At 36.6% G+C, this 22,460-nt stretch overlaps 1 protein-coding gene across 1 annotated transcript in view; it reads right to left on the bottom strand.

The window, feature by feature from the left end:
• Positions 1-22,460, bottom strand: part of INSC (INSC spindle orientation adaptor protein) — a gene marked incomplete at both ends in the record, with an annotated part of 101,946 nt that overhangs the window by 21,285 nt on the left and 58,201 nt on the right. Inside the window, one exon of the mRNA XM_079537626.1 lies at positions 21,767-21,892. Within this exon, the coding sequence (XP_079393752.1) occupies positions 21,767-21,892 (126 nt within the window). The remainder of the gene's footprint in view (positions 1-21,766; positions 21,893-22,460) is intronic.

The following is a 22,460-nucleotide window of genomic DNA, read 5'->3' as shown; positions in this document are numbered from 1 at the left end:
GATAGAGCACTACTTAGCCCCAAATTTACTGGTTGAAATTCACTTGGCCAACTTTTTTTCAATGACTTCAGCAAAATGACCTTGGAGTAGTTTCATGCTATTTGAGAACAAGTACTGGCTTCTGAAAGAAGTACAAGCACAGGGTTGGATTTTTCCAACAGCACTGATTGCTTATATATACACTACAAAACACAAGCCACCAAGAAAACAAGGTCTGTATTCAACTTTTAAATTACATATCTGATTCTTTTTATTTATTAAGTAATTGTGTTTGGAAGTGGGAAGTTGCTTAATTGTAAATACAAGTGGATTTATTATTTTCTTAATAATAAATAGTTATTTCTTAAATCCATAAAAGCCAGCACTGGTTAAATTTCCTCCTTTCAATTCAAAATATTATAAAAAAAACTTACAAATTCTGCCTAAAACACATTCTGTACCCTTTTGGCTCCCACCTTAACTACAGAAGTTAAAATAAAATAATTCTGCCCTAGCAGGCAACCCCATTTATAAGTGTCTAGCAATAAATTTTAAAATGACAGGGGAACAATCTAATAAAAGCACTTTAACATCCAAAAAGAAATTGCTGCTCAAAGCATTTTTATAATTAGCTTTCACACTGAAAGGAACTTTGGATGACTGCCCTGTTTTCCTTTTAATTTTGGTGGAGTAATCAGCTAAATGTCAAATCTGTTCATCACCCTGGCAATACAAAAGGACCAGTTAGCCAGATAACGCAAACAAATGAATTCCATGAATGCAGTAAGATGCTGTGGAGACCCTGCATTTGAGGAATGGTGTTCAGTAAATGCTTGATCACTAAAGTTTCAAAATTGATAAATGGAAAAATGCCAGGAACTTACATCCTTATAAGCATTGCTCTGTTACATAAACTTCATCCAAGTGACAAAAATAAATACTTGACCACTTTACTGCATAGATAAAGTCTTTTGAAAGGAAATCATTTATTTTCTCTGCAACAGAAATGAATTCTAGGGCAGCCCTCTTCCTTCTTAGGAAGCACACCTGTTTCTTCTCCTGAAAATTAAGTAAAGCTAGACATCCGTAAACATGCTTGAACTGTCTTGAGTTAAATGCTGGCAATTCATAAAAATATCAATACATAACTTGCAATGAATTGCATTATTGACTTCCCAGTTTGAAATATTACACTCAAGACAAGTCTTAACTCTCTGCTTTCCACAATGAGGCAAACTTGAACCTGTGATCAGATGTTCTGCAAAGTGCTCTGCAGATAAAAACTGCCTTTGCTCCACTGAGAAATATGCTGATTTATACCAGATGAAGTTACATTCACCTATTTTTAAAGTGTGATGATGTATCAGAAGAGTGATGCCATTAAAATGTCCAGAAATGTGATTTCAAGTAATCAAGGCTACTGCAGAAATTCCAAGGCAACAGCATTGACCAATGAAAAAAAACACAACGGATTTTTGTAATGATTGTTGTACAGGGACCATGGGACCTTACAGATATAAGCCCTTCTTTCATACTCAACAGAACAGTACAGAGCTGAGTAAAGGCTGAATGGTTACCAACTCAGAAGCATTAAAACTGGCAGTTATCTTAGTTATGCATTTAAAGTGGCTTTGAGTGGGTTCATGGCAACTTCAACTAATATTATGAAACTTCCATCCTTCAGAAAGGTATTTGCTCTTCCTGGTGCTTAACGATCAGGGGTCAATGTGAAGATGATCCGATCTATACAGGAAGTATTATTAGATGCATTTAAAAAACCAAGAGTTTAGCATTTCAGCCTGAGGTTTGCATTAAAATAGCAATGCCTAAGCAGCAACTGTGCAGCCATGTTGTAGGAAGAAATCAATTGCAAAGATTAAATGAGTTCCTTCTTCTGGGCTATATAGGAGTGAATATGATAAATCTTATACACACTTTTATCTCCTTTAAGCCCAGGAAAAGCAATCACCTCACAGTGAATGTACTATGGCCTTTGGAGATGATCTAATCTTGCTGCACATAAGAAACTGGAGCTAAAAGAAAGCAAATCTTTTGTGTAGAAAGGATGGACAACATCAGTAAGGCAACACCTAGACATTTTTGTCTCCATTTTAAGAATGAGGGAACAAATGGCTTTGAAGTCCCTCAAGTCTGAGGATCAATACGCATGGTTAGGGACTAAATAATACTTTTAAAGTATTATTTCGGTATCTTTTTAAAAAAGAAACTACGCTACTATTAGCCTAGCAGTTCATATCTGCCCAGTGCCATAAATCACAGTTTACATTGCTTCAGCTGCCACCCAAAGATACATCCAGCTTTTCCAGTCTACTTCCTCCCATGCCTTCAGTTCTGTAGGATAGCTGCTGAGTGGCTACAAAGCGCAGGAGAAGAGACTGAGAAGGAATTCACTCTCAGTTATGTAGATGTCACCTACAGTACAGATCCTTCTACTCAATATTGACGTTTATACGTGTTGAATTAGTATATCCTGAGAAAGCAGAGGAGAAACCACCGTGCATAAATTGCTGCAGTGACATGAAAAAGAAAGGGGTTTGTAATAGTCTTAGTACTCAGCATTTGTTAAATTATTTCTTCTGCTCTGTCATAGCTGGAAGAATCACAATAATGACCTATCTGAAATCTCAGGAGTATACAAGAATAGGGGAGAACTATTTCTGTTTACATAAGATAGAGATGAATTTCTGTAAGCTCCATGACATGTGACAGAAGCCAAGTATCTCATCATTTTCTTGCCCTGCATTTTGGTGGGTTGGATATGCTGGCTTGTTTTAAAGTTGCAATAATCTATTCCTATTTGTAGGAATTTCTTGATATCTGCTTCATAAATTCCAGAAAGCATAAGTTTGCTTCTTTTAAATAATGGATAAGGCTTTATGTATTATACTTTGGGGTCTGAATTTCATTAAAATGAAGCAACACAGGCACAAAAAGAACTCAGCAAGAAGATGAGAGGAAGTGTCATGAGTTATATAATAATGCTGAACAAGATTCGGGGACCTGAAGTCTGAATGAGGGAAGGACCGTATGTAAGTAGTGTTAACATAGCCCTCATTTTTATTTACCCTGGGGGATCACAGTCTGAGTAGGAAAAACAAAAAACCACAGAAACAAAAAACATCTTATTCCTATAACCAAACAGGGGCTCCGGGGTTTTGCATAGCAAGGCACTCCAGAAAATGAGATATGCTCACTGAAAAAAACATGCTCGGACCATCTAGTTTTAAATAAATAATGTCACAGACACAGCATGGCATGAGGACATATTCTCAAACACCCGGTGTCTGGCATTTAAAAACAAGAATGCTCTTTCAACACATTTGATTACATTGCATTGCTTATTTTTGGCGACACTGTGCATTTCATTTTTAAGAAGTGTTTGTTAGTGCACCTCTTCATGAGCAAAAAAGCAAACCACACGCAAGCCATGTTTTTTAGAGGACCCTCTTCATCTATTACAATAATGAGGAAGTGCTGCTATCCAAAAAATGCAGCACGGAGGTCACAGCCAGAGAATCTGTCATTATCAACGAATCTAACTCTCCACTGTGTCTTTCTTCTCTCAGCAAAAAGGTCCTGACAGTATTTCTGCTAGAAATGTAGACATGTCTAAGCCCAAATTTTAAATCTTAACATGATATATTTAGACATTAGACATTAATAAAATAATTACTGCTCTAACTTCACATACTTCTTCCATCAGACTAACATTCTCAGACAGGTCAGTAGAATACAGTACCAAGAAGTTAGCAAGAAACATAAACCTATCCTGTGCTCAGGGGTGACAATGAAAAGCCATGGCAGAGAGCAGAGACCTGTATTAGACTGGGCAGAAAGTAAATGGGAAACTACAAGGTGCTTCTTTCTTTACTGCTAATTTAAATATGAGATTCTGCAAATTCATTCAGAAAGAGAGACCCTTATGCAATCCATTTCCCCTGCAAGTATCCCTCACTTCAAGGATGTCTCCAAATTTAGCCTAAGAAATATCTAATCTCCACAGGATACAAGGTCTCTACAGTTTTTTAATCACATGTACACTGATTAAGTACACCGTAGCTATAAGACACTTACCTAATAGAATGCACTAAATATATACAGCAGCCTGTTAAAAATCAAAAACATCTAAATACATGTAACTTCCATAAAGGACTGTGCTTTATTCACATTGCCATCTCTAAAACTACTTACTGTTTTTAAGAGGTATCAAGCATTAATAAAATTGTTTGCAACATTCATTACTTCACGATGGCTGTTCAAATTTCTTAATAAATTAATTTAAATAAATTAGCTCCAGAACTGACCTTGTATGTGCAAGATTTTCATTGGCAGAGAAATTTTACAGGCAAGTTATAGAGCTTTATGATAGCCATTTATAATGAAAACACTCTCAGCACTTTAGCTATAAAACTTCCAGTGAGCAACTCAATAAGAGTCCATTCGTGTTGTAATAACAACAGAGGAAATTGCTATATTTATTTGAAAAAGAATTAAAGAAAAAGAATCTAAAAAAGTAGCAGTTTTCATCTGGTGAAAATTGATGGAACTTTCCTGGCTGCAGCAGACTCAAACTATGTCATCCTGAGATATCTCTCTGGACAGGAAAATCTTTTGGGTCTCCTACAAATACTGTTTTATTTCTATGGCAGTGTCAATAGCAGTGTCAATAAAGAAATTTAAGAATTGCTTTAAGTATAAGAAATTTGGGTTTAGGATCAGCTGTTTGCATGGAATCTTTATTAGCAGTCAGAGGTCTACAATGAACCATTAGATGAAATGATCTCAGCATTTTTCTCTCCATTAGCATCTCCCAGCACAGTCAAATATAGCTGCTGTATTGATTCTGTAATAGAAGAAACAGGGGCAATCTTGAGGGGCTGACAAACTTGAATCTTTTTACCACCAGAATGTTGATTTCTCTCCTATCAGGTCTCAACATAAATGAGCATATTATCAAGGAGAGCAAACATAATTAAAGCTAAGCTAGTATCTGAGTGCTGCACTGAAGAACAAAGAAACACACAAATTTTGTTAGATTTCCAATGGAGATTATGTTTTGAGCAAGCAAAGATAAATACAATGGAACACTTGGACATTGGGACAGTCCCAATCCGCATTCAAAATCATATTTGCAAGTCAGGCTTATTTTAATAGCCCATTATCACATCTTTCTCTGTGCAAAGAGAGAAGTGCCTGCCCCTCCAACAACAGGAAGGGTGGGTATGGCATATAGTTGTGCCAGGGAAGACTCAGACTGGATACAAGGAAGTTCTTTGCCTCAGGGTAGTCAAACTCTCTGACAGGCTTCCAAATGAGGTGCATCAGGAGCATTCAGGAGGCATTTGGATAATGCACTCAACAAGCCGGAACTTTTTAGTTGGGCTTAATTGAGCAGGTAGTTAAACTCTGTGTTCCTTATGGAACTGAACTATTCTATTAGAAAACCACGACAGAACTTGAAATTGAATTACTGAGTGAGCAGAGTCCAGGTTCAATAGGCCAGGACATTCTTAAGTTATTTTGGATGGAAATGTTTTGTTAAGGCAAAAAGAAAAAGGAAAAAAAGTCAACTTAGATTTCATCAAAGAAGCTAAAAGTATGTTGTTGAAGAAAGCCCAAAACACTGCCTTGATTCTGCCACCCAGTCACTGTCTGCTTGGGGCCTTTTTGTTTGTTTGATTGATTTTAATAATCCCTAAGCTGTGAGCCAGTATGATCAGTGTTAGGATAATACTCACAAGAGGTGTTGTGACAATAGGAACCTATAATTTAGCAAGTAGTAAATATTACAACCCCTAATAGCACTCAAAATTTACTTCCCTTAGGCAGTAAAAGCTGATTCCACGTTTCAAACTAACCTAATCCTTCACATCTGTGAAGTACAAATCTGAGCTAAAAACTGCATGTGAACAGGCTTCATCCTGCCATCTCGCAGTCTGCAAGCAGCACAAGAAGAACTGCTGCAGCACTGACAACATTGCGAGGCATCTAAAGGAGAAACCAGAAACAGGTGACAACTGGAAAAAAGGGCATATAAGCATGTCATTCTGACACTGAGGCTAATCAATACTGTGTCCAAAGAGCATAACGTGATCAAAGTATACCTAACTTCTACAAATAGTTCAAACTCTGCTAAAAATTGAAGGTATGCTGCAACATTCTCCCCACATCTTTTTCACTCCTGGGAAAGCATCACAATATGGCTGAGCTAGCATTGTAAGTAAAAGTGACTGCTATGGAAGCACCAGCACAAAAAAATTGTTTTATATCAATTTCACTGTTTTTACTAGAGGTGAATTTAGCATACTTTGGGAGTACAGTCTTTGACTGTGTCTGATGGAGGCAGAAAGCAACACAAAGCAAGACTCCATATAAACGATGTACAGCATGGAAAGTCAACAAGGGTCTTGGTGGGGAAAAAATATATATGTCAGTGCAAATATTTTTTATAAATAGCCTCCAAAAATAAATCTTGCACATCTTGTTATTGTTTATCCCCATATTGGAAGCCTTTAAACAAATATTTCAGGCCACTATTTCTTATATATTCTCTGTTGACCTTTACTTATAACTCACTTCAGAAGAAAGGATGACTAAAAGTCATTCAAAAAATTTTGGCTTAGTCAAATCCATGGAGTACTAAGGACCGCTGTTGATCTCACTATATTATGCTACAGGCTTAGTTCCATACTGAATAGTATTCCTTGTATTTCAAGCACGTTAATTCTCTGACAGCCAGAAGTCTGATTGTTCCCTAATGAAGTCAGTGATAAAACTCCTTCCAGAGGAACAAGACTTAATTGAACTAAAAATTGTTCCTCATGTCACATAGTCCAAAATTTTACTGTGTCTTAACATTTCCAAGTAATCTCATTATATGAACACCTGGAGATATTCTGTTCACAATGTCTGCTATGAATTTGTTTAATAACATAGCAACAGTTATTACACAAAATAATTGGAGCTTTATCTTCTAAATATTTATGAAATGGTCACTTTTTTGCAAAGGACTCCGTGCATGCATGTGTGCATGAAATACTTAGCATCACAGATTCTTGGTACCCAACTGTTCTTTTTCCTACAGCCTAAGTCAAATACCAATAGCATTAGTTACCATACAGTTCCACTACAAAATAATTTCTGTATTGTCAATAGCAAAGACAGCAACAACGCTGATGAAGAATTTAATCAAATGATTTCTCTCCTCACCTAAGATTTCTTTCTGAAAAACTATGGGCATAAGTTTGTCACAACAACATTAATTTTGTTAACTGAAAGCAAAATCTATTAAATCCCAAAGTTCAGGTGGTATGTACAAGATGTGCCACAGTTTAATGGATAGATTGACATTTATGGCTTAGATCCTTGGTTGTCTTACTGAAGAACACCATTAACCAGCATTAAAATACAAAAGTCATTAAAAACCAAGGTGAACGGACACAGCAAACACAAGACAGTACCTGTGCCAAGCAGGGAGGTTTTTTAAGGCTAAGTGCAATCACGTTTCTATACAGAACAGCTGACCATAAACCAATCGGCTTAAAAATCCAGTCTAATCAGACATCTTTCAATGAGCTTGTACAACTGATCTTTCTTAATTCAATTTTAAAAGTTAATCCACTTTACTGAAAAGGATTGTTGCATCCTTTCCTATCTATCCATGTTTTTCTCTCTTCTGGTTCACTGAAATACCTTCTGTTAGGATAAGCTTACCCTGACTGGCTTATATTTAAGATTGGAAGTCAGCACCCACAGTTTACTTTGAAAACTAAGAAAGAAATGGGAAGAAGAGAGCAGTGTCATCTCCACCTTTTCCATTACCACTTTTAGCAACTGCCATACTTTTTCTTTTTTTCTTTTCTTTTTCTGAGAAAAAATATATTGTAATTATGTGTGTTCCAATTACCTACCCTTTTTCAATATAATAGTCTTCATCTGTTTACTTGAATTTCTCTGTCCTAATACTCTTTTCAGTGCCCTAGGATCTGAATGCTATGTCTTCTCCCCACAACATTTTTGAAAAGTCTTTTAACTGCTTTGTACAAACGAGAAAGCTCTCTAGCAAAGAAGTAGTAAAACTGTGCTAAAAGTGACATGGAAGCGCATCATTTCACATTTAAAGGTGCTCGAGGCTTCCCTGTTGCGAGGAAAGATGAACTGAAGGGAAACAGCAAACAGATTTCCTACTCTAAGTCACAGCAGCATCTTTTGCAGTTCAATCGAGAAGGCAAAGCCAGCACAGTAAAGGCACAGAGCTTACATAACTTTTTCCTCAATCTAGAAGGTGGTGCAACATTATGGATCTGCCATGAAGTTTATTTCATACACTTGAGGCAACTTATTCCTAAGCAATTTAGTTTTGCTCTTGCACCCTACGCTATAAAATAAAGATAAAATCTACTTATCTACCTCTACATAATTCTTGGATAAATACCGTTATAACAGTGCTACCTATTATTATTAAAACAAGCAGTCATTTAGTCATTTAGTCGTACAGGAGGGTATATCTTACACTGAATAGTAACCTAATCAGTAGTAAGTTCTGGTAACGTAATGGGATCAAAAAATCTAAATTTAATTGATTTTAATTTAAAAGTGATTTTACCTGGAATATTTTGAGTACATTAACACTTCATTTTTGGAGTGAATGGTCTTTTAACAATGCTAGCTTTGCACTCAGTGAAGCTATTAGAGTTTGCTGTGAGTTGATATATAAATGTTCTGATAGTCTAAATAATTAAAATGAGAAGTCCAGTTTATAGATAAGAGGGCTTAAATTGGTAGAACGCTCAGGTTGCAGATAGCTTTGGTCTGCATACACCTACCTTTCCAAATCAGTGCTCGCAGCCTTAAACTCGAGATAGATCTGCACAACCCTTACCGGGAACCCGGCAACAGAAACTTTGCCATAATGCCAGCCTCCACTGGGTGCCACTGTTGTATAACACAACATGTGAATTATGTTGCATGAGTCGCATTTCTTGAGTGAAGTTTTCAAGACATATTCAGTTATTGCTCATTTTATGTCCCAAAAATTCCACAGAATAAGCCTTTTAGAAATAAATTCAGGTAGGATTTCATTACTCATAGAACTCTGCAGGTACAATGCTCAAATGCATAACAGCTCAGATTCTTTCCTTATTTGTACTTTAAAAAGCCTCCCAGTGCTGTGACCAGAGCTGCTCCTCCATGCTGACTGATAATCAGCTTAGTGCCCTACGTTGAACTATTTGTTTAGTCTCTGAAAGTTAGCTGATGGCTACCTACTGCCTTCTGGAGTGCTTTCATGTATCACTATCACGAGAGTAAATCTTTACCAAAATCTATAAGTGACCCTAACTACACATGTTTAGTGAGTGTTCTCCAGTTGTGAATGCACATGAAGAGATGATGATAGTGCTGAAAATACAGTATTGGTCTACCTTTAAATTTAATAACAATTAAGTATCAATTTTATGGAATAGATATAATTTCCATTTGATGTTTTGTGTATACCCATCACTTTTTAAATATCACATTTCTTTCAGGTAAGCTGGAATCAAAAATACTGAAAAGTTTATTATTATGTATCACTGTAGTCACCTTTAGGTTGTCTGCTTGGCAGCATCCCAGCTCTCAGAGTTTGCTGTTTCCTTTCCCCAGACCTCTGATAAACAAATAGTAAGACTTAGTTTTCTGTCTTTCTTAATGAAAGACGCTGAGAATTTACACTAAAATGAAAAATTCTTTAAGGCGAAAGGCAGTTACGAGGAAATGTTATGCTGTCCTTTCATAGTAGAATCATTTCTCACTCTAACCATTAGGTTGAACAGATATAACCACAACTGTTTCAAGTTGCTGAAGACAAAGAAAGCAATGTCTCTGTTTATGAAGCCTGCTTTATAAACTTCTGGTCTTTCCTCTCACTCCTCTCAGCAGCCTTTTCTGATAGACGAACAGTTGATGATATTGTCAAGTACAGAATTTTCTATAACCGTTGATATTTGAAAGGATCTCAGTCTTCTTCCAGAAGAAATCCAAAAGGATTTCTAGAGTTCTGCCAGATTCTGAGAGGTTTTCCTGTAAACCTCTGTCATGCAGTTCTGGAGGTTTTGAACAAGCCCAGTGCCCTGAATCCTGGCCATTCCTGCACCACTGAGAAACACACAAGCATCAGGCTTAGGTCACAGAGAAACAGTAGTTAATTTAGAAAGGCAAACTCAGTTCAAAACATTCACGCGAGGTAAGAAAAAGAAGTAGCTGCAAATGCTAGCCTTGCTAGCGTTCTCTTGTCAGTGCACAGGCTGTGGTTCATCAGATATGGCAAACTATAGGAATAACTATTACCCACATAGCTGTTCCCATTATGCCTACTTATCAAATCACATTAAAAACAGCAGTAAGATAAAACAATTTCTACCTGCTCTTTATATTGATATGTGGCTACTGCATACGTGTGTGGACGTAAAGAAAACGTCACAGATAGGAAGATCAGCTTTATAAATCAATTAATGCTATAACAAAGCTGGAAAATCCCCATCTTTCCACTAACAGCTTATCTGAAATGGCCTCTTCAAAGCAGTAGGAGAACATGACAGTCCTAATTCCAGGGATCTAGAATGTAGGTGTTCTTTTCTGCCTTCCAGGGTCTAGAGAAACTACTAATACCAAGCTACCTAAAATACATTCCAAAGGGGTTTTATTCAGCCTTCAGAGCAGTAGCTAGACTTGAACCTCAGTATTGCTGTCTCTTGTTTTACCTATTTTCTTTCTCTGACTACTGTGATTTTCATTAATTTAGGCCATGAGGCCTAAGTTAATTTGATCACAGGAAAACGTGGCAGACTGTAGTATTACCCCGTACAGATGAAGATTTGTAGATAACCAAATGACCAGGTGATGATGTCACCAAAAGGATCCATCATATGTAGGTCTTGAATGGCTCTCACAACACCTGTTCATGTGGCAATGTCTCCAGTGGCACAGGACACAAGCTTCAGGTCCACAAGCACCCAACTTTACATCAACCTCATTCAAACTGAGGCTGCCATTCACTGCTCAGAGGTTGGTAGGAGAAGATCTAGAGTTCTGAAGGACAGAGGCAACACTTATGACTTGTGTCTTATTCACAAACAACAATAGCGTAGGGACTAATAAAACAGATTCTGCTTTACAAAAATATCACTGTTTACAGCCCCTGAAGTCAACAAGCTGCCCTTCTCTGCCTGTTAGTAGTTGTTATCTTGTTTTAGGGCAGCCTAGCTATGGCATAATTGTTTTCTTCTTCAGCAAGGTCACAGAAAATTTTATGAGGCAACCTTCTCTCACATCTTCTCTAGGAGAACAAAGTAATAAGATGAACCTTCAGAAATGGTGAGACTTCTACCTTCTTAGTGATGGCATCTGCGGACAAAAGACCTGCTGGTCTGACAAAGATTCTTTCCTCCTTATGATCATTGTCAGGTCAAAGTGTAAAAGCTGATAGAGTTAAATCGAACTGGCTAAACACAAAAGGGCATAAGAGACAATCTTCAGCACTCCAGATTACTTTGAAATGAAGGACCACTAAACACTTAGTTCAAGATACCAGTTCAGGTTTATGTCAGCCCTGATGAAACTCTGGACTGCCACTACCTACCAGAACGTTGGTTGAAGAAGGAAACCTGCTATTATACAACGTGCAGCAATGCATCTCTGAAAATCAAGAGTGATTTAGCACAACAGTACGCCCTGGTCAATAAAAAGCTTACTCATCTATTACCAACAGCAGCAAACGAACAAATTCTACAGTCCTCTGTAAAGCTCTAAACAGTACTAGAAAGGGAAGGAACAGTCAGTGAAAGAGCTGCTGTCTGGGACTTAAAAACAGATGAGAGGTAAGAATCAGTCGATATATGAACGATGCTGTTAGATGAGTATTTTCAAAAACATGAGTATTATCTTAAAGAGATGAGACTGTTTTTCCAACAGCTCATTAGGTTTTAGAAGATGCTTTATGAAACATGAAAGTTTTAGTATAAATCAGGCAGAATGCCAGATGTAAGTGGTTTCCTGCAAACAAGCCTAAGTAAAAAAAAAAAAAAAAAAAAAAAATACACTGACACACAAACAGGCCTCTACATCACCTGCCATTAATTATTATTTAACATTCACTGTTTTAACAGATATGAGGAGACTCATAGGTATCATGGGTGAGCTTCAGCTAAGCCACGTGCTAGCTCTTAGCTCATTGGAAATATGAGGTAAGAAACAAGTTATACAATTAACTCATTTTGTTTTTGTTGGGAGCACATGCAGGGTACTTTACCTAAGTGATTCAATACTTCCAGCCCTGACATCAAATGTATGTCACTAAGAACGGTTGCTGAGTTTCAGGTAGCCAATTAGCTAAGGCTGAGTTGTAAAAGAGTACTGGAGGGAATCAAACTGTGTCTGGGAAAAACCTTAGCTTGCAGTAAGAGTTAACAAGACAGAGTCAGAATACAGTGATACTGACAGATAAACCATGAGATCAGTTTGCATTTATATAATACCATTTTAGTGAGAAAAATAAAATGCAAAGTACTCATTATTTAAGCTGAGAAAATCTTCTGGCCATAACTGGTTGAAGCTGTTATCATAAAAACTTCTTATATGTAGTATTTTTCTGTTCTGTAAAGCACTTTCTCACATTGTTGCAATAATGGAAATAGGAGGAAAAAAAAAAGAAAAGAGAGATTTTTAACCACCTATTTTGAAACTAATTTTGGGAATTATTATGTAAAAACAAGGGGAAAAAAAACTCAAACAAATGTGCATGTATAAAATGAGATTTCAGAAAAGATGAATTTCCAATTCTTTTTTCTACATATAAAGATCCAAAGTTTCCATTTTGGGAGAGCTACTGAGGCATTATTTGCAAAGGATCCAGCTCAAAAGCTACAAAAGGTCCCTAGTTTACACAACACCACAGGAAGGCTCCTCACTGGTGAGTGAGGATTAGAGCAGGATTCTTAACTCCATTGGAGCCCAAGGAGGTGTGGAAAGGCTCATGGAAGTACAAAAATTACAGAAGTGATTTTGGAAAGAGAAAAAAAAAAAAAGTTCTAGGCTGAGCATAAGCTGAAGTTGCTATGTTTTACAGCTTCAGCTACTGCTAAAAAACAAGTCAAGGAGGTAGCAATGCTGAGGAGTGAACTCAGAATCTGTTCAACAACTTTCTGCAGTTTTCACTCCCTGACTCATCCTAATAGATGATCAGTATTTATTATCAGATCAACATAAGATCAACATAAGCCAGACACTTTGGCAGCTTCCATCACGTTATCCTCACGTATGATAACCAGCTCATCTACAAATGAATTAAAAACTCCAGCAGATGGTAACAGATAGCTCAGTATGTTCCCACTGGCATGGTCCACACAAAAGAAAAGTAAGTCAGCTGGAACCAGGAGACTTAGTTTATTTGGTTGAGGGTGGGGGGTTAGTCATTCAAGATTTCTGTAGCGTATAAAGAAATGTGAGAAATTCTGCGTAGTTTAGTGAAGCTGTAGTTAGAAGAATGAGGAAATTATTTTCTTCCCTTTTTGCTTTTTAGTAGTATGCATCGGTGAACGTTCCATGCTTCAAAAATTGTATGAAAAAAAATTTGAAAGTCATAATTATGCAAGCAAGAATAGATGACCAAGAAACAAGGTAGAACACTAGAAAACTCCAAGAGTTATTATTGAGTTCAGGAAGGAAAATAACTGTGGAAGAAACAGAAAAAGTAATGAATTTGCAGGTTCCAGAGACACTCAAATCCCTGTTCTGCAACCAAATCCACATCAGTACATTTTTCTTCAGTTTCTTCAGTTACTTCTTTCAGAGTCTTCTGAAATCACTGAAGTTTTAGGCAAGCTCAAAAGTCAGCCAAACAAAATGCAGAGGCTCTGAGCAGTAAGCTCTCCCTAGACTTCTCTAATGAGTCACACTAATCATGAGCAATGCTGAGTCATGAAGCCTGCAGCAGGATGGGTCAGTTTGACTCGTATATATAATTTCAGGAGAGATTTTGTGAGGGGAAGGCTAGTGTGTCTGTCTTCTTAAATAAGCATTTTCACCCCTATCTCTCCTCCCTCACACTTTATTGTGGCTCCATTTAAACTATTTAACATGTAGGACCTAAGCACATTCAGTATGTGTTTACAGGTGCGTTATCATCACAAATGCAGATAAGCAATGCAACAGTTTCCTGCTGAGTGGGAAAAGAAAGATTGTGAAAGCTGCTCCTTTGATAGGCCGTTCTGTAAGGCTGCATCTTTCTGGTTTCTTTTCTGCCTCTGTCAGGAACGGAAGGAATATTTGAGGTCCAAAATAGCTCTCTCCTTCCACTTTTTTAAAATGCTTCAATTGATTCTCATTAATCTCTGCCTTCAGTTTAGGAGCTGAGTAAGCTGCTTCTTTCATCTTAAAATTAAATTTGCTTGATAGATTATTATTATTATTATTAGGTAGGGAAAACCCACCTGTCATTAGATGTGTTGGCTTCTGTTACTTCAGATGTCACTCGTGGATCATTTGCTGCTCTCGTCATTGTCGCTGGTTAAGGATTATTTTAAATCCTTACGGAAAAACCATCATCTGGTAATTTCCAAATTATTTTTCATTTATAAAATTCTCTTAACACCGTGACTTTTGAAACATAAATCCAGAGCTATTTGGAGAGCTTTAAATAAAATACTTAGCGAAATATAAAATCAATAGATAGTATAAAATACTAACATAACTGACTGCAAAAATGATGCGTAAATTATATGGGAGCCAAACAAGTGCAGAGTGGGAACCTGGCACCAGCTCAAATCTTCAAAAGGAATTTGTTGGGAATGGCAATCTACAGGCACTACTCCAATTTGATCTTGCACGGTGAAGAGTACACCTCAGTAAATTGGCATAGTCTGGGGATTTTTCTTTTCAATTTTCAGAACCTATTTCAATGAAATGTATCTTTTTAGAACACACAAAAAAAAAAAAAATCTGAAGACTTAATCTTCCGTACCAGAGCTAAAATATTACAGGTATATAAACAGATGAATTGAGGTGTAGATGAGAAGAGAGATTGTTCCTCCAAAGGCTAGAGTACATCTGATTTTATCAGCTCACACTCTGCATGAGCGCTACTCTGGAACAGGGACAAGACAGCACATCACATTTGTTCTGAAACCATCACTGTTAGTACTTGAATATCACTAAAATGCCTTCTCCCTACCAACTCTTACAAAAGACACCACAAAAGCAGAATCTAATAGAGCTGCTTGACTACAGTGAAATTTTTGCATGTGGACGCGTTATCATACATCTGTGCTTAAAAAATATTCCACTAGGAGAAAAACGTAAAAAAAAACAAACAATTTTGTGGGTGAGGATTCTTATGAAAGCCAAAAAAAAAAAAAAAATTAATAATAATTCCTTAAAATATTCATTCTTGGGTTAGAAGACATCCTGCCAGTTTATTTTTTTTAATTTATAAATGGCCTTGTATATAAAGCCTATATATATACACGCATATATATATACAGTCTGTCAGTTGCATCTCTATTGAAAAGGCAGAGGTGTCTCAAAATGCTCTTGCACCTGTTTGAACTGACTCAAAGTCTTACTATGCTCCTTAGCATAACAAAGGAATATTTATTCTGCAAGATTTATTGAAGTCTGAACACACTTGCAGATGTGTAACTCTTGATATTTTAAACAGATAGTGGTCTTTTTCCTTTCAGTGAAATTACATGTGAAGGCTAAGTACACATGTAAACACTTGCACCACAACTGATATCTAAACGATGATTTACCAATGAACAGAATCTATCCTCTAAACAACATCTATTCACCAACTCCATAGCTAAGTCTCACGCTGTCTGACTTTAGTAGTATTATCAAAATGTTTATCTCCCATGGTATGCTTGCTGGCTCCTTTCTCCCTCTTCCGAAACCTATAACATGATTAAAGTGAGGCAAGGTTTGTAAGAAGAGGTAATATCTTTTATTTGAACAACAGATACAGATCCCCTTAGACCATCGAGGCTACAACAATACAACTACTATAATTTAATTTGCCATTTTAACAGAATTGGAATAATGGTAGTGACCTCAGCCAAAGCATTCCGTGTATTTTTTTTTTCCTAGAGAGATCTGCCATTGCCCATAATCCTGCAGTAACATTTCTGTCATGATTCAATTCCACATCTCTTGAATTAGTCTGTCAGAAGAAAAAAGCCACCTTGCTTTTCTGATTTCCTCCCTTCCTGAGAAAATGAGTATTATCATAAAGTAAACAAATTTCAATTTGCTGCATGTTTGGTAGGTTTTTAACAGAATAAAAAGATACTGCAGTGAAATCTGCAAGTATTCTTGATCATCATATTTTCACACTGTTTTTTCAATATACAGAAACTTGTCCTTTCCACGACTTCCAGAATGCTTTGCCCTAGAAGTGCAAGAGGCTGCCATCAGTTTTTTCAGGAATGGTCAGATTCTGTAAAGACCTAAGACTTGCTACTCTTGCAAACACCACCTAATATATACGAAACCAGCAGTGAGAAAGGGCAGTTCCTGCACTTCCAGATATGATTTAATGAATCTTGCAGGGGCTTTGACAGAAATGTAATTTGCCAAACCCAGCACATTTTTCACTGCCAATTAATTAAACAGCTTTACTGAGAAGTATCCAGTAAATTAAGGAACTGCAAGCCTAGAACTTCACATTATCTAATTGTGCCACGAACTCAGATACTGAAATAGCCTTTTTGATAACCAGGCATATCTATGTGAAAAGCAACTTCTGAAAATGTTGTTTCCTACTCTGTCCCTTAAGGCTGATGTACTTCTTCCTCAGTGTAGCTCCTGATTCTCCTACAGCCTACACCTGCACAATTGCCCAGCAACAACAGTAAGACAGTTCCCAGCTTTATTGCTAACATGAAGAGTCACCATGCTCTGCACCATGTGTCAGAAGTTGCTTGTATTAGTCTTTAAAAGTTATGCTCCTCCATAAAGAATCAGAAGAGAACTCTTTATCCATTCCTGGCTTTCGTTTGCTATTTCACAAGCACAGCTCCAAAGCCAGTCTACAAATGGCCAAGGAAAATGAGCGAAAACAATGCTGTTGGATACAAAAAAATGCATCCTTCGAAACAGAAGAGGTGACTTTTCAGCCAGAGATGAAAGAGGAATGCATCCTTGAACTCTTTTCATCTAAATCATTTCACATGCTCTTAGCATGTAAGCCAGTGTTGTGGTTTTTAAGCATACAGAAAGTCTCATCCCATCCAGGAAGACCAACATTTTTCCTGTAAAAAAAATCTCCACCCTGGAGGACAAACAAGAATGATCTTCTCTTCACAGAAGTGCTGAGATTGCACTTGTCAGTGTGAGCCCTGAGAAACTGAGAAGGGAATATAACCTTCTGCGTTATGTTTTTGTGGGAGAGAAACAAGAGAAGGGCCCGTCAACCTCTCCTCTTCAAACGATTTCTAGGAGTCCTTAATTTTTCTTTTCATGCCCCACCTTGTCCTGTCTCCTAGAGGAGATAAGACAATGTGAAATAAGACTTGCTGTGGATTAAAAATGCATTATTAAATTTTTATTTTCTTGATTTTTTTTCCCTAAAATAATAAAAGACACCTTGATCTTTTAAGCTCCTGAGTTCAGCTTATTTGAAAATACAGTATCTATGTAATCTCTATCATCTTATGGGACCATCAGATTCCTTGTCCGGAAACTAACAAGCTATGAAAACACCAAAAGAGATCATAGGAGATTTTTTTTTATACATACATATTAATCAGAAAAAAAAAAAGAAATTAACACAGTGCTAATTTTTAAGCTGTTATTGTACTGTCCTACCCAAGTTACTTATGCTTTCGTAATCCAGATGCTCTCCCTGACTCTGGCTTCTATCTCAGCCTATAGCTACACAAACCTCAGCGATTCTAGCAGCTGAGAATTAATACATACTCCTTTATTCATCTCTAACCACCCTGAGTTTTCAGTTTCAGATGTTAACTTCTGTCAAAACCAGAGAACTCCATTTCAAACTCATTGCATCAGCCCATGTTCAATCCTCTTGTCATGAACAAGTTTTATCTGCAAGTTCTGTAATAAACATTTCACTTAACTCCCAATAAGAGCTCACTGAGAAAAAACTTGTTTTTCATGATGGACAGGCGGAAATTATTTACTGTAAGATCATGGTTCTTGAAAAGTAGGCTGCATCCACATCAAACAACAGACAATTTTTAGACAATTTCTCTTTAAGAAATATTCAAGAAATGTTTAGTTTCCCAGCCACAAAGATTTTGAACTTACCCTTTCTTTAGATTCTTTTTTCTGGAGATAAGCCAGTTGATTCAATGCGCTTGAAATGAAGGATTCAAAAGAATTTATAACTCAGATTTAGGCAATCTTTCTGCCATGTCATTTATTAAAAAAGAAGGTTTTATTAATGTAACAATTGTTACTAGTTATTGAACTAGTTTCTGCAAGTAAATACATACTGCACAATGTTGATATTTAGACAGCTGCTTAATGTTTGCACAAATCATTTCTTTGGTGGCAGTCGGGCCTTGATCTAAGTCTCAGCTGAGTTGCAGGTTTTTAACAAAATAATGTTCCACGTGAATAGAAATGGCAGTACATCGCTCTGTCTGATATTTATTTCTGAAGTGACTCTGCAGTTCCTTTATTGCAGCAGGAAAGTTATTAAAAATCATATAACTGAACTCCACCACAGGGCAAAAATTAGAAAGCCATGCCTTCTAACACCAGTCAGCTAGAAGCACTGTGTGGACAGATGTGAAGCAGAGAAACTACCACAGACATCAGGCTTTAATAAGGCTGCATGTCAGTACACACACAGAAGACTTATTGAGAAAGCACTGCAAAACAGAAACTCAGTGCACCCTTGGAAAGTGAAAGGGCTGAAGAACTGCTGTGGGCAAATGATGTGCTGAGCTGTAGGCTTGTATTCAAATAGAATCCCTTTTTACACACAAGACTACTTCATATTAGAGACATTTGTCAGATCTCCCACTAAATAATTCTATTTTTGTCTGAAAGATCCCTGATGCTGTATACGCAAATAGATCTGCATGTATAAAAGTAAAACTGTTCTTCAGTTTCTGCTTTTGCTCACCTCACTCAAATTCCTCTCTGCTATTTTGTTTTTAGAAGTTTTCTGTATTATTTATTAATGTGGGGTTATCAATAGTATATATTATCATTATCTGCAGTTCATCTGCCTGAAGCATCTATCTGTACTATGTGCTACCTTTTTGCTTAAATTCCAGAATGCCTAGACTAAAAATAATCATACTTTTAGGGCTTTCTCCTAACAAGTTTGCATGCTCAAGGGCCACAAGACGAATGACAAAGCTCTCTTGGGTACAGGGATAGGCAGCTACAGGAATAACACAAAGGATGGAAACTGTGAACACTTTTTCAGGACCTCTCTACTCCTCTGAATGGGTCCACTGGTGTCACAGTGGATTATGAAGATAAAGTGTACTGAACAAGTGGAAATCCATAAGCAGCTTGAAGCACTAACTACCCACTTGTGAAGCACAGGTTACACAGAGCTCGATTTATTTACATGCAAACGTCAGCTAAAATGAGGTGACTTCTTCACTCTCTTTCTACATTAAAAGCTTAATTTGATACTGTTGAGTTCCTGGAACCCAGAACCTACATGTACCACAAAGTAACAGCATATTTTTAAAAATCAGGAAAGCACTTGCAAGTTAAATAACTATAATAAATTGGCACTCCAAGCAACAGATTTTTTATTATTGTAAGTATGGCCAACTAGATTCACCTGAAAGAGTAAAGCTAATCATTGCAACAATGTGGCCGTGGTAACTGTTTATCAAGATTATTTTTCAAGTGTGCTTTAAGAGAACAGAGTGCAGATATACATCTTTAAAGATGCATGACTGGAAAGAAAAATAATTATTCTTTAAAAGTTAGGGAAAGTGTACCTGCTTAAAATAGGCAAAATAGTAGATGATTTCTGTAACAGTTAATCATAATGATATTCACATAAGAGCAAATTAAATGCTTCACAACCACCCCCGGTGCTTAGCTGGGTAACAGAAACAGCTCTTTCTGCCAGATAGAAGTTCAGTGGTAATTTCAGGAATGTTTATTATTATTAACCCTCCTTTATGTCTTTGCAAGAGCATTTCAAATTTTAAAAGGAAAAAAAATTCATCCTTACTCAAAGACAGCAATATTAAAAATGAGTGTGGTGTTCACATCAAAATATTGGTCTTCTGATCTAGTGCACCTTCCATTAATTCCCAGGTGACCAACACTGCTTTACTTTCAGATAGATGTAAATGAACGGTGGTTACATGGTGGTAAAAGTTTCTCACATATTATCCTTCCTTCATCTCTACAATCACAAACCTGGGCTATCACCAGCTGAAATATTTTTACATATGAAATAGCACTGTACTGGCCTTTCACGTTCAACATCCAGTACTCAGAGAGACATTAACCTCTTTCAAAGAAAAGATTATTGTTTCTTTTGGTGAAATATCCTATTCTCCTCCTGAGAACTCCAAAAATGTACTGGACCCACACAACACATAGATCCTCAGTGACACAATTTTAGGCAAAAAAGTTGACAAAGTGATTACCCAAACAGTTCAGTTATAAACCTTCTCCTGTTCAGAAAAGAAGGGCTAGACATTAATTCTACATTTTCACCAAGGTGTGATTTTGGGAGTTGAAGGGTCAGAAGAAAATGAGCTACTGAAATCAATGTTAAGTAGTTCTATTAAAAATCTGTTAAATGTTACTGGACCAGGTGAGCTTAATCAGTTCTTTCTGTCTCTAACTTTATAAATTCTGCTATTCTTATCAACATAAGGAGAGATCCTTTTAGACTGATTTTGGTGTCAATCTGAACTAGCATTATGTAAAAAAAAAAAAAAAAAAGGTAAGTCATCTTCATTTACTGTAAGCTCAGAGACTTCATTTTTGCAGCAGATATTCTGTCATAGTTTGCTTGAATTCTGTGGCAGTAAATTACAAGATACGTCAATGTAAAGCGGCAGTGAAATCATTTATCATTAACTTGAAGAGGCCATTATTCAGCTCTGGAAGATGACTGTTTTATGAAATACAAAAGGATGAGATCATGATTTAGCGACTAGGAGAAGTGTTCATTTTCCAAAACAGCAGTATATAGCAAGGGTGAAAAAGGAATGAAGCCTAAACAGTTGATAGTGCATACTGTTTTGATGTTTTCTATCTTACTTAAAATTGGCTTTTAGAAAACTTGTTACTGATTAGCAGACACTTTTTACCAGTTGGCCGCTATATCTGTTGCGCTTCTTTCTCTGCAATTACAACTCTCACAAGCTACCGCAAGTACATGCCCTACATAAGTGTCAGGAGAAAGATTTAAAGAGGTATAAAGCTTTCTACGTTCTAAGGTTATTTGAAGTATTAGAGTTTCTAAATATGCGCTTTAGAGAGTCCAGAAATTATCTTTTTTTTTTTTTTTTTTTTTTTTTTACGTAGTCACTAATGTATTTGGCTGCTTAACGAAAATTATCCCCACTTAGGAAGCTTACTTGTGTAAATAACTAATAGGATGTTTTTTGTTAGGACTAATTTTGTAAAGATTGAAGATGTGTTCAGCACTGAAAAAGGAAGCATTCAACAGAACACAGTACCAAATGCCATAAAGTTATCGGTTTCTAGAAGAGATTAAACATGGGATTTCTCTTTTTATGATGCAGTCAATAAAAAGCACAGAAATGCCTACCTTTTCCAGCTGGTGCATCCCTTCCTCAACACAACAAATGGATGCCAATGTTCTCAGTGTCTGGGGATAAAGGCACCTGAAATAATCCTGGCGGCAGATCTTAAAGAGAGCAACGACACCTCCTTCCTGCAGATGAAAAGCAGAAATCAGAAAAATAGCACCAAACTTTTTTCTACAACATGATTGAGATTGGGACAGAGGGAAGGGCAGAGTCCTTTATTAATATATCCAAATTAGCTATCATCAAAACAACAAAGATGTTAAACTTGCACAGAGAACTCAAGTTGATTAACGCTTATACAGAAAGTGATGAAAAAGTAATACAGCCTCAGTAGGAGGTGTGCTTAAGCAGTCGACTTTTACCAATAAGAACAAATTAAATTAAACTTGACATCCATATGAAAATGACAAAGAATATCAATAGGCTGCAACTGGAGTGATATTTAATTGATAGTTCAACTACATGCTATCAATTAAAAACAGTTTTGTTAGCAAATATTTCACATTCCTCTATGTTTCTGATATCCATACCATAATTTTATATTAATAAAATATGAAAGAGAAGGTCACAGGTTGAAGAGCTATCGAAAATGTCAAAGGTGACAAATTCTACAATGATACAATCCATATATTCCTCTTCTAGCACATAAAATTTGCATTCCTACGCATTTTTCTTCAGATATGGCACATAATG

This window comes from Tetrao urogallus (genome assembly GCF_951394365.1).
Source record: "Tetrao urogallus genome assembly, chromosome: 6".
NCBI classification, from domain to species: domain Eukaryota; kingdom Metazoa; phylum Chordata; class Aves; order Galliformes; family Phasianidae; genus Tetrao; species Tetrao urogallus.
The sequence above is the reverse complement of the archived record's forward strand: the minus strand, read 5'-3'. Positions and strand labels throughout refer to the sequence as shown.